Source organism: Dermacentor albipictus, chromosome 5 (assembly GCF_038994185.2).
Source record: "Dermacentor albipictus isolate Rhodes 1998 colony chromosome 5, USDA_Dalb.pri_finalv2, whole genome shotgun sequence".
Classification (NCBI taxonomy): domain Eukaryota; kingdom Metazoa; phylum Arthropoda; class Arachnida; order Ixodida; family Ixodidae; genus Dermacentor; species Dermacentor albipictus.
The window spans coordinates 160,710,895-160,736,326 of NC_091825.1; the positions used below are offsets into that span (position 1 = coordinate 160,710,895).

At 44.7% G+C, this 25,432-nt stretch overlaps 1 protein-coding gene across 1 annotated transcript in view; it reads right to left on the reverse strand.

Moving 5' to 3' along the window:
* Positions 1 to 9,568: 9,568 nt before the first annotated feature.
* LOC135916352 (U3 small nucleolar RNA-associated protein 6 homolog) overlaps positions 9,569 to 25,432 on the reverse strand; it is a 105,259-nt gene continuing 89,395 nt past the window's right edge. Inside the window, exons 17-21 of the mRNA XM_065449711.1 lie at positions 25,351 to 25,428; positions 20,244 to 20,350; positions 17,713 to 17,779; positions 17,551 to 17,623; positions 9,569 to 9,737 (exon numbers count right to left, since the gene is read on the reverse strand). Of these exons, the coding sequence (XP_065305783.1) occupies positions 9,580 to 9,737; positions 17,551 to 17,623; positions 17,713 to 17,779; positions 20,244 to 20,350; positions 25,351 to 25,428 (483 nt within the window). The 3' untranslated portion in view covers positions 9,569 to 9,579. The remainder of the gene's footprint in view (positions 9,738 to 17,550; positions 17,624 to 17,712; positions 17,780 to 20,243; positions 20,351 to 25,350; positions 25,429 to 25,432) is intronic.

Here is a 25,432-nt window from a genome sequence, read left to right on the forward strand (position 1 = left end):
CCAACCCAGATAACCAAAGTGCAGCAGCCAATTGCTTCCACGACTAAAGCAACAGCCCAGCTCAAAAGTCCCGCCCACTTCGAAGCGCGGGCGACCGTGTTCTCCATCGGTGGGGTCGCCGGCCGTCCAGCTCATGTCATCAGTCTAGAGCTTGTCTGTTGGTGGAGGCTCGCACACATCCACCTTTGAAGGGTAAATGCCGCTGCCTTCTAAAGTTGTACCCGACTATAGAGGGTATGTAACAGTTTCCAACATACAGTATAACCAAAATACTTAGAATTTAGCTTACACATAACCAATAGCATGCCCACTATTTTTCGGCATAGCATGTATACATAGCATGAAATGGCCATATAATGCTTTTGAGCACTTGCTGAAGGGATACCACATTTCCAGGGGCGTAGCCAGGGGGGGGGGCTTATGGGGCTTCAGCCCCCCCGAAATTTTTTCGTGCTGTCCATGCACCGCCGACCAAAGCGACCCCCGGCGCCGGAAATCACTCTGGATTTTGTCTAGAATGTCTTTTTGACGCTCGAAAAGACATTTAACTGCGAAGATTGCAAACTTGGGCTGGATTTCGTGGCAACGCCCATACACCGGGAGTCACATAACGCCAAGCAGTCCCATTCGAGCACAAAGTTTCAAGGGCGCTTTGATGGTGAGCGGGCTCGCCGCGGCATTTCACTGAGGCCACGGAATCTATGGAGCGCATGGCTATCAATTGCGAAACTTTATGAGTGTAAATCTCATAAGCTCTTGATGTGAAAGGTGCATTGACATTTCCAAAGTTGTGCTTTAGATTTTCAATTGCGGAACTTTGTGGGTTTGATGTTGTTATAAACATTTGACGCGAAAGGTCTATTGACTTTTCTAAACACTTACATCGGAACATACAACGAGAAAAGCCAAATAAACACACTAGCAGACGAGTTGACAAAGCAGGCAGCGAGGTCCAATGAGACGAAGCGTTAGGACGGTTCATTTGTGCCGTCATGTCCCATAAAAAAATATCAACATTTTTTTTAACCTACGCCAGAACATCCATGTCAAGACACTAAAGCCAGCCAAAGTAACTACGTTCTTATTTATTTTTTCTACTTTGGCTTTTATTCGCGAGGACACACTGAGCCTCTTCATTTTTTTTTTGTTCTCACTACCCTACCCGCAGGCTGCCAGAGCCAGCCAGAGCACGTACGTTTTTTTTTTCGTATGGCCCCGACCACCATGAGGTGCACTTCGGTGCGCGTTCGGTTTGCTCTGGTCGAGTGGATTTTCACCTGACAGAGTTTTGGACGCTTTCTGGCTAGCAGACGAGAAAAAAAAAACAATGGTCGCTCGCCGCCATCACGGTGGGGACTCGAAGGATTGCACCGCATTCCTTGAGCGGAACCTTTCCGGAAAGTCTTGTTTCGCCGCTGTAGGATACTGAGCAGTATGCGTATGGTTCTCAGTGGACCAAGCGTCCGACGTTTTCTTTGGTATTCCTTCCGTAGCCCCATTAGGTGCCCAAAGTAGGCATTCGATTCTGGCCAACATACTTTCCTATGCATTTTTTTTTTATTTCGGTGCCTCCGCCTCACAGAAAAAAAATACATTGTTGCGGCGCAGCGAATTGTCGCATGGTGAAAGTTCGATTTTGATACTTCTTTTGCGGAAAGTACTGGGCGACGGGACGCTTCACTTGATGGATACGTTTATTATATTATTGCGAAAGCAATTATATGGACATTCCAGGCGCATTCCTGCCGTCGCCCTCATGTTTCGTATAAAGTCCAAGGGTGATAACATCGTGACCACGCGCTGCATGCTGTATGTGCGAGTGAAAACGTAGGAGGGGAGGTGGAATGGGTGAGCCGACGATGGTGGCTCAGTCTTGTGTGCGCAAAGGAGAAAAGCGGGAAGCAAGCGCGCCACTTTCCGTCGCGCGCAATACATCGGGGGGAGTGGATGGAATGGGGACGGAATCTAGGATTCTGTGAATCTATGATTGTGCAACATGTTTATTTGCCTTGTTTGACGCATTATATACAGTTACTTCTTCTTACATACATAGACTCATTGGAGACTTATACGTATACTTAAATATCTTGTTGTGAGGTTTTGTGTATACATGCAGTGAACTTTGTTTGCAGTGACACTTTCTTGTCCTTTATCAAGCCGTATTTTCGCATTTGTATATCCCATTGTATCTTTGGATTTCTGATGTACGAGGGCGAGTCAAATGAAAGTGAGCCTACCCTAACCGCGCAATAATGGTTCAGTTCATTATCTGCGAGGCATGCGCGTAGGAGAACGGCACGTCTCATTTACAAAAGTGACACGCAGGTGTGAAGATAAATGTTCTTTAATGCTCTCATACCATGGGTGGAATATGGTTGCGTCACATAATGGACACTTCAAAAGTAGAACAGCTTGGTGTCGCGAAGTTTTTGACAGCTGAAGGTGTTTCCAAAACAGAAATTAATCGCCATATGACTGCCGTGTACGTTGAACACTTCATTTCATTGACCACTGTGAAGCGTTGGAGCAAACGGTTCAAAGGAGGTTGCAAGGACATTCCAACACCGGGCTTTTTACAGACTTTTTGAAGCAGCAACCCAAGGAGTTTTATAAGACGGGAATCACGCGACTCATTAGTCAATAGGACAAATGTCTAAATTCTCATGAAGACTACCTTTAAACAAAGTACCACGTTGTTGGCTCATTCATTTGACTTGCCCCCATATATCTTGCAGAACTCCTGCTTTTTATACGTGCTCTCTGTCGCGACTATAACTTCGGTGCAATTACTCACGATACACGACAAGGGACAGCTACTCCTGCGTAATACATTGGAACAAACGCCAGCGTCATTGAGATTTTTCACTGGCCATTGCATATATACAAGAATGTAAGCACGGTTCTTGAATGACAAAGTTTCATTAACATATTTGTCCTCAACTAGTTCAGTTCATTGCCTTTTAATTTGTCATATCAGCGGCATGCACTGCTTTCCTGGTTTCGAACTGATATAGTTCTAAAGTTCGTGGGATATTTTCTTAACTTAATAAATAGACAAAATACATGGAAGCATTGACGTCAGTTATGTTGGAAACAATTTTTCACATATACGAGTATAATATTTTATGAAAAAATACATATTTTACTTGTATTTACAGTGCGTAGCTTTCAAGAATTCGTTTGCAGCATCTTTGGCAATGACAATGCAGTTATTATTCATGTATTTGATCCCTCGATAAATTGTTTAAGAGGAAGCTTTAGCTCGGGCCCAATCCGACGCGGCCTATTCAAATACTTGTAAAACGCAGAAATGCTTTTCTGAGATAATCCTGCTAATCGCTTTTATTGAAATTGATTGCATCGGAGAGAGAAAGTTAAATCCTAGTGTCTGTTGGAAACAGAAATTCGATATATATATATATATATATATATATATATATATATATATATATATATATATAATGGGCCAGTGGCGTAGCCCCCCCCGAACAAAATTTCTGGCTACGCCACTGCACATTTCCTTGTGTAAGGTCCGCATTTTTTTTTCATCTGAATTTTCACCGGGTGTAGGAATTGCATGAAGCAGGCATATGGCTACTCATTGAGGGCTTGAACTGCACTCAGATTGCTATGCAAGTAAATGCAACCACTGGCGGCTGACTATTAACACATTTGCAGTTAACAAGAGATTTTTCGGACACAGGCTAGTGCGATCTTGCAGCAGCTTGTGGGAATTAACCAGCATGCGTAGGCGCACAAAGCTTACCGAAACTTTTTTTCTTCAAGATTTTCGCGCTTCACAGTGAAGGTGTGGGGCCTTGCACGAGTAAATATGGTATCTTTACAAAAGCTGAATTTGATTTACATGCATTTAAGTTCCTACTCAAGTTTGCAATAGCGTTCCCCCACGTTCGCTACAGACAGACAGACAAGAAACTTTAATTGGTCCGAAGGGACTACATTGTCGTAGTCGCGGGCCGCACCCGCGCTGGGGGCGGAAGACCGTGATCTTCAGCCCTGGCGCAGGCCCTTTGGACAGCCCGAAGTTGGACTTGAAGCTTGTCGCTCTTGACGGCTTCATCCCAATCTTGCCTGTTGAAAGGCGAGTGGCGCAACACAGAACATTGCCACAGCATGTGGTTCAAAGTGGATCGTTCCTCGCCGCAGTCTGGGCAGCGGGGATCCACACCCGGAGTGTAGTGGCTCAGCCTTGAGCGAGACGGAAAGGAGCCCGTCTGCAGCATTCTCAGCACCGACGCCTGGGGTCTGCCTAGCTTCGGGTGAGGAGCCGGAAACTGTCTGCGTCCCAGCTGGTAGTGAGCAGTTATCTCGTGGAAAGTTAGCAGCGGGTCCGTGGTTCGGTCGATTCCCTGCGAAGCTGGGCCCCTCGGACCGGTGCGGTCGATGAGACCTCGCGCCTGGTCGTGGGCCAGCTCATTCGGGTTGATCGAGCCAGGGGAGACGTTCCGGCCCATGTGAGCCGGGAACCAAGTGATGACGTGACGGACCGTGCCTGTCTTGCGGGTCCTCAGCACTGCTGCAGCCTCGGCCGAGACCGAGCCAGCGAGAAAGGCCATCGCCGCCAACCTGGAGTCTGTGAAGATATGCGTGCGCCCGGGTTCGCACGGAGCCAGCGCCACTGTGACTTGCTCTGCGACAGACACCGTCGAGCGTTGTATAGACGCCGCATTCAGGATCTTGCCCTGGGGGTCAACCACCGCGGCCACGTAGGAGTTTGATCCGGGATACTGCGCCGCGTCGACAAAGGACGCGAGCTCTGGGTTCTGCAGGGCAGTCTTGATGAGTGCTCGGGCTCTGGCTGCGCGCCGGGCCTCGTTGTGCTGTGGATGAACGTTCCTCGGGAAGGGGGAGACTCGAAAGGTGTCCCTTTCACCCTCGCAGAGCGGGACTGCGCACGACTCCTCGGCCATGGCTGCCAGACCCGCCATCTCGAGTATTCGACGGCCGGCCTTGGTGGTAGAGAGGCGAACGATCTGTGCCGTTTTCTGTGCTTCGACCACTTCGCTCAGGGTGTTGTGGACCCCGAGTTGCATCAACTTCTCCGTGCTGGTCGTCACGGGGACGCCGAGGACTCGTTTAATGCTCTTCCTCATGAGTGCGTCGATCTTGTTCTCCTCTGACCGTGACCAGCTTAGCGCAGAAGCCACGTAGTTGATATGGCTCATGAGGAAGGCGTGGTAGATCCTTATGAGATTGGCTTCGCTGATGCGCCCCTTCTTGCTCGTCACTCGCGAAACGAGTCTGAGCATGTTCTCCATCTTCGCGCTCAGGCGCGCGATCGTTTGCGCGTTGCTGCCTTTTGCATTGAGGACCAGTCCGAGCACCCTGAGAGAATCCACTCTCTGGATGCGCTGACCCATCTTCGTTCTGAGTTCAATCGGTACTTGGTCCAGCGTCGTGTCGAACTTGCGGCCTTTTCTGTCAGGCCGATACAGCAAGAGTTCCGACTTGGTCGGCGAGAGGACCAGTCCCGTGCCCTCGAGGAATTCTTCGCTAAATTTGATTTTGGTGGCTTTTGTAGTTATGTTTTAGGGCAGCAGGGTAAATTATGCATCACTCATAAAGTGCTCATACTGCTCTGGAGCGCTTGCATATGTAAGTTATTGCAAAGGCAATAATTAACCCACATATTTTGAACTTTGCCTACATATTACCCATAATGTGGTCGTTATTTTCACAATATGTAAACATGATACATTCGAGGATACTTGAGAGACCAACTACGAACCTGGTATATGACACAAGAATATAGGGCAAAAAACAAGGGTTCACTAATTATTTGCAACGCCTCTATTTACGACAGAAATGTGAATGTTTTGCCACAAATTACCCTGAACATTTTTCCGTTTTCACCAAATTGGAAGTTGCTGTCTTGTACACAAGGTGGCTACCAAGTTGGCACTTCCGAATTCCCCGAGCGACGCAGAACTATGCTTTATGTCAAGACAGGCTGAAACCATGTCTCTCGATGCTGTTACTTTCTACTAAGCATGTGAAAAATTAATTTAAAAAAAACGACTTAATCCAGCTTGAATACTAAGGAGTTGTGCTTATTTTATTCAAGAAGAGAACAGAAGGGAGGAGTTAGTAAAATGCACAGCAAATAAAATGTCTTCAAAAGAGATTGCAAGTAGAGGTGGACATTCTCAAATACGAATAAAAAGGAGTTGCATATAAAGCAAATATTTTCCAACACGAGCTGTTTTTATCACTTAATAGCAAGCTCAGTGGTATGAGGCCCGAATTTTGTCACAATTGAGATTCTCTCTCAACAGCTCATAAGTCAACCTCAACTGTTCTGACATACTCTCAGCCCATGCACAACGCCTCAGTGTTGCGTTTCACTGTTTTAAAGAGTGCATTTTGGTTTGGATGAAGGACACCTGCATCTCAGCGTCAGCCAACACTGTTTTTTGAGCTCAGGCTCCTTCGAAGCGGTGGCAGCACGCTTCCTTTCCCCTTCATTCCTCAATGCATAGGTCCTTTCTGTTTTCCTCCTCCTTCTGCCACGCGTTCGCCCCATGGACCAGTTGTACAGTCACCGTACAGATTTTTCGAACTCCCTAGGGGCTTCAAAAACGTACGAAAAATCGGCCAGTTGGAAAAAATAAATGCATGTCTTTTACTGCCCTTAAGGGCTCAAACTGCCACAGTGCACGTATTAGGCATATCGGTGCTTGTACTGTGACAGGAGGTACTGGTTGCAGGCGTGTATAATTATGGAATAGATACAGTGTGCCATGGCAATTGCCCCTTCCCACACTTGTTATGCTTCACAGCAATACCTTTGCATATGCTTCACCAAGTAACACCTTTATACAGAGGCGAAGCTGACTTTCAGAAACCAGCATTATGCAACGCACCCTGCTTTCCTAGCTTCGAAGCCAATCGCGAGGACCACAAATGTGGAGTCGGTGCCACTGCTGACAGCAGTGAATTCTTTCAATGAAAAACACGGCACCCAACGGCAAGAAGCTTAATAGCGAATGTCGAAGCAGCTAGGCCTGGCGTTGCCTACAGCTGAGGTAACCAAACGGCAGCGGCGGTGGCTTTGATTAATGCCATTTCGGATCTGCGGTCATGGCAAAAAATTTGAGAAACCGGACGACAAAGGGTTCTTGCGTCCGAAATTTCAGACCTTCCTATGCATTCACTCTAGGGGGCACGTGTTCGTGGTGCCACGAAGCCGTTCGAATTATCGGGCATTCGGAAAGTCGGTCATTGACTGTACACTGGCAACACCTTCAGACGACAGGGTGTCAAAGAAAATTTGTTACGATTCCCATCTGTTACTCGAGCCAGCGTTACTGAGACTTTTGTTCCCTTTCAATAAAATTACAGCCAAGTTTTTCCCAGCCTATTCAAAATCCCCGAGATTTCCCGGTTTTCCCGTTTGGTAGACGCCCTGTGTAAAGATGTTTTGGGACTCTCGAGAGCATTGCTGATAACAGCAATAATTTATATGTTTATTTATTTATTTATTTTATTTATTCAATATACCCCTAAAAGTCCTCTGGAAGAAGGTGTTACATAGGGGGTAGGACGCACACGAACATACTCTTATAACGATTTGTTAGGAAAATGCAACAAATGTGACAATATATGCAAGCACAACTCTGTGTAGTAAAATCAAAGTTCGGATGAAATGAAATTAGCACATAATTAGAAATTAGAAAATTGAAGCTCCTATATTTGACACCGATATGTCACTCACATGCTAATTAAAAGAAATATAAGCAATGCGACTCACATAGTTCAGCAAGGGGACCGGTAAAAAGCAACTACATGTGCCATAAACCTCAAAAAATTTGGTGAAGAAATATTTGGAAGTAAATATCTTTAAGGCACATGATAAGCCTACCTCCCCCCCCCCCCCACTTCGACCTTTCAGTACACGTTACCCATAGAGTGGTATCTATCTAAATATGAGATATGCCATTTTTGTTCATCCCAGGGAAGCTGGAAAACTGTTCAAGTCTTTCATATAATGCCTCTAAATGGGCCGAAAACAACGGTTTAGCAATTTTCATTTAATTCCTAATTGACACACACAGTTCAAGATGTACCTACATCTCAACCTAACAGCCACCCCCCCCCTCCCCCCCAACCCCATTTTTTTCTTAAATATAAACGTCACAAGTAATCTAGTTTCTTCCTTTTCACAATACTGTAAAAAGTGGCATAAGAAGTTTTTGAGCAGTTCTACTCGCATTAAGAGCTTTGCTGTAAAAGTAGGCCAGAACTTAGCACTTCTCTCATGTATAGTGATCATGATTGTCACATCTCAAAAGCTGCACGTGCTTGTCACGGGTAACCTTCCGCTCTCTCATTTATCATAGTGAATTTTCTACGGAATTCAACAATATGGCAAAACATGACAGTGACTAGAATAGCACCACAAAAAATTTTTCGGTAACCTATCGAACAATGGACATTTTGGGAGTTGCACTTCACTTATGCCTTTGACATTCTAAATTCAATAAATAGGCCTTGTGTGTGTAAATTTATGCTGTTGTACTGTTTGGAAAATTTTAATTGAAAATGAGCATATGCATGCACACAACTCGTGCACAACTTTTCAACTGGTTTCAGATGCATTAGGTTTATTTCTAATAAAGATCTGGGCATGTCGTTAGAACAAACTCATATTTTCCAAGTAAAGATTTCGATGAGTTTATACAACATCATAGCTCCAGAAACATACACGTGCCGCACCAACCAGTGGAAATAAAAGTTTGGAGATGTTAAATGCAGGGATCCAAGTGGATGCCATGTTCCTCATTGGCTTGCACATGGTCTTATAGGCATGATAGGGATACTTTTGGCCTGTTCGGAAGCAGTGAGGTCAAGTGAGGTCATGGTCACTCAAGGTGCTGCCATTTTGGTTAGTGGCATCAATGGTGACCTAGTAGCACATGATGCACTTTGCCTTGTTTCCCACATCTTCCATGCTAACAGTGCCTAAGGATATAACTGCCCTGGCCACCACTGCATTCCCTCTCCCCAAAGAAGAGCACATTTTCACCCATGGAAGGAGAGAATGCAGTGTGTCCTGGCCCTCTCTGTTGTTCCTCAAGCTGTCAATTAGATGAGACATAGGGAACTACGTGCCACATTTAGTTTGTCAAGGCAATTCCTTGCTGAGCAACCTTGCTTGCTGGGAGTCAGTTTACATCTGTACACTAAAACTGCCAATGGCATGCACAATTCTTCTTGCATGTTGTTGGGAAATAATTTTTTTTGCCTCTTACCCATGCAGCGTGTTTGGGCCACAAGTGTGAAATAATGGAGAGCCTACCACAGTGTCTTTTGTACACAGCATTGTGGAGACTCTGCTATGCATCTCCTTTGCCAGGTGAGTGCCACGCTAGTTTAGGTCTCCACAGAAGACAGGACATACCTCAGACCAGCGCAATGGAAATTCAAGTGTGCAGCCGACAACCTTGTGTGAGGGTTTCAAGCTTGCCAAAATTTTCACCAAGGACCCAGATGTTCAGCATTACAACATGTGGCACGCACCAAAAGACAACATTGAAAACCACCCCAATGACCAACCATTTACAATTTACTGGTGTCCAGCAAAGAGTAAGCAGAAATGAAGTGGTCAGTGAGATCATCATACAGGGTCTTCACAGCCCTGTGGTAGAGGACGCCAGCTTGCTCAGGCTTTCCTTCTGGATGTTTCAGCTCAAACAGGATGTACTTCATCCAGAGATCTGAAAAGTAAAACACAGGATCAAAATGAATTACAAGGATACTGGTGGAATGGAACCTTCTTAATGAATGTCAATTTGCTTCTGGATAAAAAAGCGAACCATGGTCAATGTCCTGCAGCTAAATAACGCAAACTGTGTGAGTGAACTAAGATGAGACAAAATGACAAAATACAGGAGTAGCAGTACTAGTAGATTTATTTAAAAGAACCTTACAGGCCCCATGGCAGGGCATAAAGTAAGGGGGGCATCTTAAACAGTAAAGACATAAAAAGTACAAATTTCCAACAGGAACAGTGCTATACAAAGATTGCCGTGTTATACAATATTCAAGGCACAGGGGAATACATAGCAATATCTGGAGGCACACGAACACTTGTTACCGTTAACAGAGCAAAAGGAATACTGTTTATGAAAATAATACACAACAATGCAAAAATACACAATCAAATACACTAGACTGGGCGGTATTAAATGGTATTAAATGGGTAAAGCGCGAGTAACTGACAGCGGAACATGTTGAGGTTAGACATGGAGGCTACGTTATCAGGGAGGTCATTCCAAAGACCAATGGCACGAGGTAGCGCAGATGAATTAAATGCATTTGTTTTACCGTATATGCGCATGAAGCTGAACTGATTATGTAATCTGCGTGAAAAAGAGTGGGGTATTTGCAGTTGTAACCGGGTTCGTTTATTTAGTGTAAATATATTTGTGGAATAAGCACAAAAGAGCGATGTTGCGGTGGATATCTAATCGCGGCAGTAGAAGGCCTAGTTTAATTTGTGTAATGCTCGAGTTTATACCGTAGTTAGGTGATATGAACCGGGCTGCTATATTTTGTATCCTTTCCATCATATTGATTAGCTAACTTTGATGAGGGGACCAAATTGAGGAGGCGAATTCTAACTGTGGCAAAATGAATGTTTGGAACGCGAGTTTTCAAATGTTTGTCGGGGCATTTCGCAAGTTGCGTCGTAGATAGCCAAGAGACTGTGATGCTTTGGTGCATGTAGAAGCGATGTGTGGGACCCATAAAAGATGCTCTATAAGAACACCAAGGTACTTGTATGATGATGTGTGGGAGAGCATAGTGTTATTAAGGTGATACGAAAATTTATAATTTACACATTTTCGGCTGAAGCACATCCCCTCGCACCTTGTAAAGTTTAGTGTTATGAGCCATTTGTTACACCAGTTAGCGATAAGTTTAAGATCTGCTAGAAGTGCCAAGTGATCGTCAGTCGTGTGAATAGGACGGTAGATTATGCAGTCATCGGCAAAAAGGCACATGCAGGAAGTAATCTGGGTGGGTAAGTCGTTAATGTAGATTAGCAGAGAAAGGGGCCGAGGGCGTTGCCTTGTGGCACACCAGAGCTAACAGAAGAAGGTGGGGAAGTGAAATTGTTAAGAACAGTAAACTGTTCTCAAAAAGAAATAAAATTATGAATCCAGGATAATGTTAAAGAGTAAAGTCGTAGGGCAGATAATTTAGAAATTAGGTGGCAGTGGGGCCCATGTTCAAAAGCTTTAGAAAAGTCAAGAAAGATACAGTCAGTTTGAAGATTGCAGTCCATGTTAAAGTGCAAGTGAGTCGTTAGTTCAAATAATTTATTTATTTTTTATTTGTCAATACTGTAAGCCTTGAGAGGCTCATACAGGAGTGGACATACAAACAGTACAGGTGCTTTGTTATACAGGGGGTTTGCAGCAAACTCAAACAAAAAAGCAATGGTTACAATCAACGCGCCATGTCAGCAATAAGTAAATACAAGGAAGCAAAAACAACCAATACAGTGCGTACGCCATGTAAAGTGTAAGAAGCAGTTAATACAGGAAAAAAATGCATTTGATTGTGCCGTGTAATGTACAAACAGTATCAAGTGTAATGTATATTATCAGACGTGCGCAAGAACCAAGCGCAGAGAAGTACGAAAGAATGTATGGACACCGGCGTGTGAAAGAAGTTGGGGCATGGCAATACGTCATTGATAACTTTTGAGGAACACTCAGCCAAGACGACCACAATGCGGTCATCATTCCGATGATGACTCGAAGTGCGATTCGAGTGTCGACACGAATGAATGCACAGATTGCGAGCAAACGATGTCACTTGGCAGGGAATTCCACAGATGTATTGTTAAAGGAAAAAATGAGTATTTTAGTGTGCCGCAACACAAAAAGAATGGTCTGATACATTTATCATGGTTAGTTCCACTGGAGTGACGTCCGGGGGGCACCAAAATAATTGTGTGTCACAGGAAAATCCCTTCCTAAAACCATGCTGATTAGAAAAAGAATTGTGAGCTTCTAGGTGGCTGTACACGTGTGAAGTGATTATGTGCTCAAGCCTTTTGCAACATATGCAGGTTAAAGATATGGGCCGATATTTGTCAGGCGAGTGAACATCTCCAGATTTGTGAATTGGTATTATTTTCCCTATTAACCAATCGGTGGGTACCTTTCCAGATGCTAGGAATTGTTGAAAAATATGGCATAAGATCTTGCTTGAGGCAGCGACAGTGTTCTTTAATATCTTGGAATTAATGTTGTCAATACTGGCTAAGGTGGATATATTGAAGTTACTAATGAGTAATTTAACGCCTTCAACAGTGATAACAATTGGTTCCATGTATCCGGTGTCAAGTTCGGGAAAAGTTGGCACATTGGAAAAGTCCTCCCGATGAAAACAGTTAAAAAAAAGCATGTTGAATATGGGGGGGCAATTGGCACTAGAAATAGGTATGTTTTCTGTTCCGTGTAAAGTTATGGTGTTAGTATCTCATGTCGAATATATGGTTTTAAAAATTTGGGGGGATTGGAAGTTAGCAGCGATGGCAGGTCTTGCGAGTAGCATTTATCTTTAGCGGAAGATATTGCTGAGCAGTAATTGTTTAAACGGTCTTTGTATATCTGCCAAGCCTCAGCAGTGCGCACACGTTTAGCCCTGTTATACGAACGCTTCTTTCTATTCCTTAGTTTACGAAGAGACTTGTTGAACCAAGGGCTGGATCTGTCATTAGTTATGCAGACTATCAGGACGTACCGGTCTACTAATGTAGTTAATTTTTCCCTGTAGAGTACCCAGTTGTCGTTTTCTGATCAACAAAGGTAGTAGTACACTCGAACCTCGATATATCGAACAGCACGGTGATCGCAAAATAGTTCGATATAGCCAGAATTCGATATATAAAATCACGTAGAAAACGCTTCAAAAACTAGCACAAATCAATCAATGAACCAATCGTGGCGCAATGGATACTCGCATGAAGCTTCAAACAAAGTATTTATTTCTTTCGCTGAAAGTACTGAAGCAGCGTAGCCTGCTTCATATTGGCAACCGCGTGCTTGACCACGGCGTCCTCAACATAGTCCAAACGGTCCACAAGAGACGGTCCAGTGCCTTCTATTGCGCCGCAGTAGCGGCGTACAACGGCCAAAGCAGCTACAGCCTCAGTTGCAGTCGGGAGCGGGGCAACATCAGCGCTTGCTGGATCAGCCTCGGCAGCGTCTTCGTTTGGCCGCTCAGCAGTCACTTCTGCCGCGATCTCCACATCTGTTAACTCCGCCACTGTTCCGGTGCTGTCGTCACCGCCAACGAAGTCCTCGATGGACATGCTGTGTGGCTCAGCACCGACAAAGTGCTCCAACTGGCTCCACGACCACCTCAATCACGCGCGCATGGCGGGGCGCGGGCGCGCGTGATAGGCGGCCGGGCTGGCTCACGGCCGGGGAGCGCGCGCGCTCCCCTCGAGACCGGCCCAGACCGGCCGTGGCTGGCTCCAAGTCGCCGCGTGTGTACGGCGCTATGTTCAAATGGCGCCCTCGGCGCAACCGATGTGGGAGCTGTCGTACGCAGCAGTCTGGAACGCCCATCGCGCCGCCGCTATCTTCGAGAGTGTTGCGGGAAAGCTCGCCTCCTGTCAACAGAGCGCACTTGGTCTGGGGCGGCGGAGTTCAATATATCCATTTTACATCCGGCCCCGTTCGAAATAAAAAATTAAAAATGCATGCGATTTTCCACGTGATATAGAAAGTGTTCGATATACGCAATAATTCGATATATCCGTGTTCGATATATCGAGGTTTGACTGTACTTGACAAAAAAATTCTTCTAGTTGGGAGTTAATCTCATTGTATTTTGCTCTGTTATAATCGCGAATTTGTTTTGTTGTTGCACCAGACACAGGCTTCGGGATGCTAACAGTTAGTTGGATGAGGTTATGATACTAAAGCCGCTCGTATTTTAAATGGAAGTTATTGTGTCAGCAGCGTTCATGAAAACCAAGTCCAAGATATTGGAAGCGCGTGTAGGCACCTTCATTATTTGGAAGACATGTTAAAAATGTTAAAATCTAACGTTAGATTGGTTAGTTCCAGAGACGCATGACATGAAGACGACTTATGTTCCCAGTCGATAAGCGGAAAGTTGAAATCACCAAGAAGATTAATGTGGTTAGATAGACACAGCTGGAGCGCTTTAGTAATACTGTCCCGCAAGTTATTCAAAAAGGAATGGTTGCAATCTGGCGCCCGGTAACAGGCCCCAATCAGTACAGTGCTGGAGGACACATGAAAAGTAGCCCACACAAGCTTAAGAGATTACCAGGAATCGATAAAATATGAATGAAGGGTTTTTTTTAATGGCAATAAGTACACTCCCACCACGCTTATCAATGCGGTCGTTCCTGGTAGAATCTCACTGTCGTCAATATCTGGATTAAACCATGTCTCCGTTAGTACTATTATGTCTGTCCCTATCATCTAGAAAAGCACGAAGTGTATTGCATTTAGGTAGCAAACTTCGGATGTTAGTGTAGACCACTGTGAGCTGCTTACAAAAGCTATTATCATATCCTGCCAAGAACTGCCCGTGCTGCTGCTGCAACTAGGAGCTGATGTCGAGAGGAAGACCTCTGATGACATTTGTCATGCTTATACAGAAAGTTTGTCTGGGGGTTTTCTCAGTACATGACACATCTGAACTAGCAGCCATCACTCGTTGGTGTTGGTTTTAAATGGTTGGTGTTGGTTTTACAAACAGCAGCTGTCAGAGCACAGGTATGTGAAGCAGACGACATGACGAAGGTGCTCGGTTCTTCCAATGACTTTGCACTGCGGGTTTTAAGGGCTGAGGTACCGCGAAACGCATTCTCATGTGTTTGCTTTTGAGAAAGGTCATCACTTGTACAAGGCAGATCACATTCGTGGCATCAGGCAGCATATAAAGCAAAAAACGAGCGCAAATTGCAATGCAAATGCATCATGAGAACAGAGCTCACCACTGCAAGCTAACACATGCAACTCCAGCAGTTATGTTCCAGCTGTTATTTTGCTGTGTGTATTAACATTGTTGCATATTTAATCACGGCAATAGGCAAAGAACACAAAAATTAGGGACAAAAAAAAAAAGGAGACGAACGTTTCTCCTTTTCTGTTTCTTGAGCTGCTTTGGCCATCGCATATGTGTCAATAAGTTCCCATTCTCTGTCCATTGTAATTGCTTTTATCTTTACAATGCTTCGCCATTCTTAGTGTCTTCTAAACTAGCATAATCTTCAGTTATGGTCCATTTCAGACAGCTTAGAGCAACGAGAGCCATTGGTAGCGGCGAGTGTGAACACGCCACTGCGTTTGCTTTTGCCGTCAGTCATGTGCTGGATGCAGACAGAGTCGGAAAGCGCAAGGAAGAAAAATATACCCTATAACGGAAAGACCGATAGACTGATAAGCTGGCAAACTGACGACTACAAATCAAACTGTTTTCCTTCGGGGCCCAAGCTCCAGACCAGTTACACCTGCAGTGGCAGACAGGCAATTCACATGGGGCACGAAGCTCCTGTATATGAACGCCTCTTTACCTGTGTTAGAACAACTAGACCATAGCAAAGCAGCATCGGAAACATATGTACTGTGCTCAGCGATTGAAGCACAATACTCGAAACGCACGGCTGCCACTGTTTTTTTATTTGTGCCACAGGTGAGCGCTAAGTGATCACCAAGGGACCAAATTCAGTCACAACGCATCATAAAGGTTCTCGCTGTATTCTATGATGCATCAGTTCAGTGTCCCCAGCGCTTACAGTTGGTGCAAGAAGCACCGGCGACCATGCGTTTCGAGTGCCGTGTTTCAATTGCTCAGCACTGTATGCGCTGTTGCCTACAGGCTGCACATATAGTCTTTCTGCCTGAAAAATGCGATGTCGTGATGAAAAATGACAATTTAATGGCCTAACCAGCTTCAGTCATGTTTCAGTAACTGTTCGTGCACCCAAAAATGCAACATGTTTGATCAGATTTGGTTTTGCATCGTATTTCAGTAACACAAAACACAAGAAACGACGGAACATACTAAACCAACATAGCTGGCAGTCACCGCCTGCTGCGCCCGGCCCGGCCATCACATGGCATTACATTCATGGCGCTGCTGCATAAAGGCACATGCCACCAGTGCCTATAGTGGTGTGTGCTGCCCGAGCCAGCAAGCAGCAGCAGCCTGAGGTGCCAACAATGCATGCCGAACACTGTGATGCCCTCTTCCCTCACGAAACACCTCTCATGCTACTGCTGAAGCAAGTGTTCCCTTTTGCCCACTCTGCCAGGCTCTGTTCCATCGAGAAGCACTCATGCCGAGAGCGAGGGTGACGTGGCATCGCGGTGATGCTCTCTCCCCTCAATCAACACCTTCGCACTACCGCTACAGCACGTGTCTCATTCGCCCACTCTGCTCTGTCGAGGTACAGCTCCTGAAGTGGCAACGCAGCCGTTGGAAAAATGGGAGCCCTTCAAGAAAATTGGCACCTATTCAGGTTGACCTCCCATACTATCGCTTATGTTGCCAATGCGGTTTTTTCGTTTTCCAAGAGCCGTATGACCTTTATGAATAGGCTTGTGTCAACCCAGCACCAAACCGCAACCTTGGTCACTGACACATGGCAAAGCAGCGCTGATAAAGGCGTAAGAGCTAAGGTAATGTGGCCACGAGGAAAATCTGGCAATGGCTGGCATGGTGACAGGTGGCAAACTCTCACAAGAAGTTTGTCACTAATCAAGTAACCTATCAATGATTGGGCCCAAGAGCAGGCCCACAAATGAGGGTCGTCGAAGTGGAGCTCGGGATTGCGGGCAACCTGACCAATAATTGCTACGAGCGTGCCTATAAAGCTCATCTGTGCTATAAAGCTCATCAGAAAAATTTGTGGAACACAGCCAAATCTGTCAGCATCACGCAGCCAAGGCCACACTTAATGATATTGCAACGGTGCATGACACAAATTCAGGCCGCATGACAGGTGAATGCGAAACAATAGCACGACCTCGACCACTGGTGAAATTTCAAGTAGAAAAAGTCTGTACATGAAGTTTCTGTAGTAGTGATGTTGAAAAAATGTTTAAAGTTTGAATAACTGTAACAACCAAAAAATGGGCACTTGCTTAAATACAAAGAAAGAAAACAGGAATGAAACTTTTCCCTTCTTCATTCCTTGTAATTAGGCAAGTGTCAGTTTATTTCATTGTGGCAATGTTCAAACCTTGCCTGACAAGTTCTTACCAAACCTTGGATTAACATCTGAATAACAACAGCACGTATAGTAAAAGAAAAAGAAAGAAAAGAAAGCTGATTCCAGAGATAGAAACAGTTTCCATCCTAGCAAAGACCACTTTCTTATTTCTGAAGATTTGTCGCCCTCTGGCTATTGTTTCAAAGGCTTTGCACATCACACAAATGCTCAAATTATTCGCTTCAGACCACAAATTTCATATTCGCACAATCACAGACTAATGAACCAGTATGTGCACATAAGCTGACACTTACCGAAATTTGTTTCCCCAAACTCAGCTACTGCATTTTCGAAGTAACTCCTCAACTTGCCCGCATCTGGTTGAGCCTGAGAAAATATGGTAGGACACGTTCAACAGAGAAATGATTAAAAAGTAGGTCAGTGTAAAAAATTAGGAAGGGCATGTAAGAACTTACGCTGGAATTCTCCAAATCAATCATGCGCTGAAAAAAGGCAAGTGACAGGGGCTTGAGGTGCAGCATTCTGGAAAGTCAAAAGTATTCATAGTCTGAGATACAGCTCCTGATAACATTCAAGAGAATAGAAAGTCGAGTTAGTATGGACCCAGTGCTATTCTCAGGGTGATACAGCTGAACAGGGTGTCTACCAAGTTGACATTTCCAAATTCCCTGAGTTTTCCAAGTTTTCCCTGAGTGCCTTTGCAAAATTTCCTGAGTGACACAAAATTTTGTTTTACGTCAAGGCGGGCTGACATCATGTTGCCTGATGCTGTCACTCTCTAGTAAGCGTGTTAAAGAATAAAAAAACTTAATCCAGTTTTTATAATAAGTAGTAGTGCTTATTTTATTCAATACGAAAACAGAAAGGAGAGGAGGGGGCTAGTGAAATGCTCAGCAAATAAAATACCTGCGGACAAAACAATTGTAAAACTTATTGTAAATCGAGTCGAACGTTCTCAAATACGAATAAAAAGGAGGTGCATACAGAAGCAAATATTTTTGAATATGAGCTATTTCAATCAATTGATTACAAGGTCATTGGTATGATGTCCAAACTCTGTCACAAGCGAGATTTTCTCTCAACAGCTGTGAAGTCACCCTCAACTGTCCATACATACTCTAGCCTGCACACAACGCCTCAAGTGTTACGTTTCGCTGCTCAAAAGAGTTTATTTTGGTTTGGATGAGGGACACCTGCATCTCAGCATTCGCCAACACTTTGCTTTTTGAGCTCAAGCTCCTTCAAAACGATGGCAGCACGCTTCCTTTCCCATTCATTCCTCAATGCGTAGGTCCTTTCTGTTCCCGTCTTCCTTCCGACGAACATTCGCCTCACGAACCATTTGAACCATCCTCTTGGTCAGTTGCACAATCAACGCACAATTTTTAGTACTCCCTAAAGGCCGCGAAAACATCAGAAAATTCGGGCAGTTCGGAAAAATTAACGCATGTCTTTTAATGCCCTTGAGGGCTCAAATCGCCACAAACACATCTGAAAAAGCTCTGAATACCTCCTTATTAGGCATATCGGTGCTCGTGCTGTGACTAGAGATGGAGGTTGCCCGCGTGTATAATTTAGGAATACACACTGCGTCCCGTGACAACTTCCCCTTCCCACGCTTGTTATGCTTCACAGAAATAAGTTTGCGTATGCTTCACCCCGTAACAATACTGTACTAAGGTGAAGATAACTTTCAGAAACCGGCATTATGTAACGCGGCGTGCTTTCCGAGCTACGAAGCTAATAGCGAAGACGACAAAGGCAGAGTCGCAGCAATGCAACTCCGCAGTCGCATGGCGTGCTGGTGCATGCAAAGAGTGAAAAATTCATCATGCAGAAACCAGGCTCCTATCTCACGCTTCTTTCTGGACACACTGCGCAATCTGATGGCACTGCTGAGAAGTTATGTGCTGTCTCCAAGACAAGAAGCGTGGCACGCCGGTGCCTGCAAAGGTCGAGAATTGTTCCCTCATTTGCCGCACACTCAGCGGCACCTACCCAGTGCATTCATGGTGCAGCTCACTAAAGCATTGGCGGGAAAGGCGTTTATTGACAAGTGGCACATACCCAGTGCATTTGTGACACAGCCTGCTCAGGCTAACACATCGGGTCGCTGTCTTTCAGGAACCTTCGTGACATGAGTTTGATTCCACTCAGTGTCAGTGAAATTTAAGGGATCTCTTTTTGTCATTGCAGAGCAACAAATTCCCAGTGGCTCATACCTTGTCACCCAACTTGGCATCAAAGACATTTGTTGAAGAGCAGCACACAGCTACTGGCACATACCCAGTGTCCCAAGTTGGCATCAAAGAGGTTCACTGAAAGCCAGCACAGACCAAGTAGCACATACGTGGTGTTCCAAGTCTGCGTCAAAGAGTCTCTTCGAACAGCAGTACCTACCCAGTCCCACATCTACAGTAACCCATGTCAGCGTGAAAGGGGTTTGTTGAAGAGCCGCACTTATGTACACATTGCCACCTAGTCAGTGACCCGCCTTTGTCCAATGGCTAGTTTCGAACTCTGTTACCTCAGCACAGCAGCCCAATGTGCTACCCATTAAACCACAGACTACCCAGTGACTACCCACAACTATGGCACCCAAAGGCTACACTGCAGCTCTCCGACAGCCTTGTATGTACTGACATGTAAATTTTCTGTCGCAGAACGAGCTAAAACATCTCTAAATAATTTTTGAGCAAACAACTGCAGCACATTCAAGCAGGAACATGCCATAGAATGAGGTGACCACACCAGCTCGCACAAGCCAGAGGGAAGCAAAGGCTCGCCGCACACCGGTTGCCCAGATCTTTCTATACGGTCTATAAAAACAGCAATTTCCAATATTTCCCCTAAAATAATTTATGTCCATCTACATTATATCAATGTCTGACTCTGAAGTGCAGCATACATTGTGCTGGACATACAGATCTAGTTTTACAGAGAATGCATACATGCTTCACAACTAGACAAAATAGAGGCATCAAACCTTTTGTAAAACTTCCGTGCTGCCTTGTAGCCATGGTACAAAGAGTGCAATTCCAGGAGTTTCTCTTTTGCATAGGTGCACACATCATGTGGGTAAAACAATGCCTTCTGCAACAACAAAGAACAGCAGTAATCAATCTCTAGTCCTTAATCTGCGCTTGAGCTCTCTCGCAACATACTTTGTTGGTAAACCTTCTTTACTACATTAGTACAGTACCACAGTGCTTACATAGACATTTTATTGCTTGGCACCTACGCTTTACCAAGGCATTCCTTTAAATTGCTTTTACAGCAATAGAGTCCGAGGAAACCGGGTTCGCTTGTACATAATGTAATGTCATGCTCGTTCCACAAAGTTTGAGTGGTAATCACGGGCAAACAAGAAGAGGTATGGAGATAACATATAAAATGGTGAGTCAAACATCTGAAGAATGTAAAATAAAAATTTTCAAAATGTATGACAATCCTGACTGGCAAATTGACAGCCAAGAATGTCAACTTCTCTGTTTTACGAATTCTGGTGGTTGCCAAGGGAAAATGGAGAAAAATATTTAGATAATATTTAGAATGAAGAGAGTTGAAGATTTAAAGATCATAACCGTCATCAGCAGCAGCCTATTTATGTTCATTGCAGGACGAAGGTCGCTCTGCGATCTCCAAATACCTTTGTCCTGCCAATTCCCATTACTCATTCCCATTACATTAGTTACCCAACCAATTCCAACTTACTCCTACAAATTTCCTAATTTCATCAGCCTACCTAATTTTATGCCGCCCTAAACTGTGCTGCCCTTTCCTTGGCACCCATTCAGTAACTCTAATGGTCCACCGATTATCTACCCTATGCATTACATGGCCTGGCCAGCTCCATTTTTTTTTTCTTAATGTAAGCAAGGATATCAGCTATCCCTGTTTGCTCTCTGATCCATACCACTCTCTTTCGTCCCTTGATGTTACGTCTAACATTTCTCATTCCATCACTCTTTACACAGTCTTTAACTTGTTCTCGAGCTTCTTTTTTAACCTCCAAATTCCTGCCCCATATGTTAGTACCGGTAGAATGCAATGATTGTACACTTTTCTCTTCAATGACAGTGGCAAGCTCCCAGTTAGGATTTAGTAATGCCTGCCATATGCACTCCAACTCATTTTTATTCTTCTATAAGTTTCCTTCCTGCGATCAGTATGTTTACCTAGGTCAATTACTCACAGGGGACCTTGATCATGAGAAGATTTAAAGATATGAAGTGTAAATTTAACTCTTTGACTGCCACTCTTCAGGTAACTCAAACACACCCTTGCATAGCTCCCGCCACTCCCAAGCATACTCTTCTTTTTTTTTTTTTAGCACACTTCCTGCCACTTCAGGAGCGACTCGTGCAAAAAAATAACATTGCATACCTATTGTGCCATCTATAGAGATCTCATCTAAACCTACAAAAACCTTACGTAAGTAGATGTTTTACTACAGTTGGAGCAAATCACTCAGACATTAAAATTCGACCCTGATGCAACCGGCGAAATAGATCTAATTATACAGCGGGTAGAATTAAACAAGATGCAAAATAACATCAAAACACACTACTGATTAATACTGGCAGTATATTTGCCCAACTCTAATACACTGCAATACAGCAGTGTTCATGCGGCAAAGCATACAAATGCCACGAATGCGGTTATTAGGCCACTTTCCATAGAAAAAAAAAAAGATGCGTTAAAATAGTGTAAATACCATAATTAGACATTGCCAGTTACCGTTATTGCTTGAAAATCTTCAGTGAGGCAAGCCAGAAATAGCAGTTTTCAATTGGAGATGGCATGTGTTCAACACTTTCACTGTCTCCTAAGCTGTGCCGAGACTGATGCTGCTAGTAAAGGGATTTCTATTGGGATCACCATAAAGGTCAGGCACAAGCATGCTGACTGGTCAAGCTCCAATTATCTGGCAAGGGCTAATTTTTGGATTGAAATAATGAAATCTTGGACCTACAAAAATGCATGGGCACCAGCCAGGACCCTCGGTCAGGATCGAATTAACTGGAGTCAAATTAACAGAAGTCTCCTGTGCCTGCTTTGAGAGAACGATGGTTTAACTATCATCTGTCCTTAAATTTTACACCAGTTCTTGCCAGGTCAAATTTTTCTTTGTTTTCAAATGCCATGTAATTTATTTATAATGATGATCATTTAACTTGTCGGCTGCTGCTATACCTGCTTTGAGAAAATGAAAGTTCCATCACCACCTCTCCTTCAATTCGGCACCAGTTATTGGTTTATCAAACCTACACTCTCAGCCATAAGTGATCTCTTTGCTACATTACTGGTGAAATCTACCAATATATAGCCGCTGACCGATAATTCGGACTTGATGGGGACTGCCAAAAAGTCCGGATAATCTAGAGTCTGAGATACTGTATTTGGCCAAAAATAAGTGACTTCATTTTGCAAGTGGCCAAAAAAGGTGAACCATATTTTCAAATCGTCGCTTTCAGATATACAGTAAAACCTCATTAATTCGGATTTCACGGGTCCAAAAGAAATGTCCGAATTGATCGAATGTCGAATTATCAAGGGTATAAAGAAAAACAAGTGCATACAACAGCATGCCCTTATTTACTGAATGAATCAGCAAATCCTGTTTATATTCTGCACAAAAGCAGTGCGGAAGTCGCAACTCTCTTCATCTCGTGACTGATTAGCGCTCGCAGAGGCGAAGGCATCGCGATCGATTTCCTTGGCCGTGAAGCTGCGGCGCATGGCTTCATCTGAGACACGTTTTTCACTACTACCACGCACACATCCCGATTATTTTTTCACCAGTATCGCTGCTCATCGCAATGTGAATGGTGCTCTTCTTCATTGATAGCTATGAATCAAGTAAAAACGAAGCTACTATTTGCCACAGCCACTGCAGACGTAACCGCAGCCGCTTTCGCGGTGATCATGGACAGCGACCTTGCAGTTCTGAAGGCACGCAGCCGACACATGCACAGAGTCAAAACGAAACTACCATTTACTGCAATTGCGGACGAAACCACGGTCGCTATCGACGCGATCAGGGATGGCCACTACGCAGTTATCAAGGCAGGTGGCAGACACCCATACCTAGTCAGCTACCATTTGCCACAACCACTACGGACAAAACCGCAGTCATTGTCAATGCAATCGCGGATAGCAACTACCCAGTGATGAAGGCACACCGCCAACGCAGTGCTATGCGTGGCGGTAAACACAAGACTAAAGCCTTTAAAGGCAGTAATAGCCATGCAGCGTTCTGGCGTTGCTGTCATTCCCGTAAGATTTCCACTGATGACTTTGGCGATGCGAACTCTGCCACTTCATTTTGGTGGACGCTCACGCCGTTTTCGCTCTTTAGTGTAGCACATTTGCGGCTCTCCGCATTTGCCAAGCTCCAAGAGTTGCTCGAATTAACCGATGTGTGGCCAAATACATCTGAATTAATTAGAGTTCCATTGCATTAAATAATGCATACACCAGGACCAGAGGGTGAGTCTGAATTATCCGATTTTCTGAATTAACCAGGATCGAATTAACCAAGGATTTACTGAACCTTCAATTTCACATTACTCCTCCATGTATTCATGCCATCACGTTTGCACGTTGCAATTGTGCCGAGAGTCGGTGTAGACACGAGAGAGGCACAGTATACCCTCTCTTCAAAGCGAATCGCAAGGACCACAAAGGTGGAGTCGGTGCCATCGCTGAAAGCGGCGAATTATTTCTACGAAAAACACTGCACAGATTGGCAAGGAGCTTAATAGCGAACGTCGAAGCAGCCAGGCCTAGCATTGCCGTGGTGGTGGCGACAGCTGCCAGGGGAACTGGGTGCAAGAGGGCCAGTTCAAGGCGGCAAGGTAATAAAAATGGCGGTGGTGGTGGTGGCTTTGATTAATGCCATTTCGGACCTGCAGTCACAACAAAAATTCTGGAAAATCGGACGGTGAAGGGTTCTCGCATCTGAAATTAGACGTTCTTATACATTGACTCTATAATACGTGGTGGTGCTGCGAAGTCGCCCAAATTATCGGGCATCCGGAAAGTCCGTCATTGACTGTACACTGGCAGCTCCTCCAGCAGACCACTTGGCGACAAAGAGGATTCATTATGATTCCTCTCTGTCACTCGGCCAGCATTACTGCTACTTTTGTTCCCTTTCAACAAAATTACTGCTCATTTTCCCTGATAGAAGCACAAATTTCCTGAGTTTCCCTGAGTATTTCCAGACTAATCAAAATCCCCACGAATTTCTGGTTTCCCCACTTGGCAGACACCATGCATTTACAGTTGGCGACTTATTTTCCAAGTGCCCAATAATTCGGACGCCTTCGCAGCACCACCACGGTACGGGTACCGTGGCGGTGCCGGTACGGTATTTATGACAATGTATAACACCTGAAATTTCAGATGCAAAATCCCTTTGCAGTCCGATTTTCTGGACTTTATGCCTTGACTGTAGGTCCAAAACGGCATTGATCGAAGCCACAACCGCTGCCATTTTTATTATCTCGCTGCCTTAAACAGGTGCTCTCGCACGCAGATCCACTGGCAGCCGTAGCCACCACCTCGGCAACGCTAGGCCTAGCAACTTCGACGTTCGCTATCAAGCTTGCTGTTCGGCGCCGCATTATTTATTAAAACAATTCACCGCTGTTAGCAATGTTGCCGACTCCGCCTTTGCAATCCTCGCCAATGACTTCGCAGCTCGTAAAGCACAACACATTGCATAATACCGGTTTCCAAAAGTCGGCTTTGCCTCAATATAGAAATGTTACGTGGTGAAGCATACCAACAGTGGAAAGGGGAAATTGTCACGGGATATCCGGATAAATTGTCACGGATATAGCGTAATATCAAGTCAAGCATGGGCTTCAAGATGCATTTCTGAATGTGGGGATAATTCTATTGAGGCTCGTGGCTGTGCCGTGAGGCTGTCCAAATGATCAAGCATGCCCAAATTATCAGTGCCCTATTTATGAGCCGGCAGCTGCAGCTGGAATTCATGATTTTTTTTTTAGCACTCCTCTGCTACGACTGAACACTTGGAGCAAATGGTCACGAATGACACAAGGCAATGCAGCAGTGCTTACATCAAGAAAAGGTATTGTTTCCTCCGGGGATTCTGAAGACAGAAATTCCACGGCTCGCTTCCACACTGGCAGGGACTCCTGT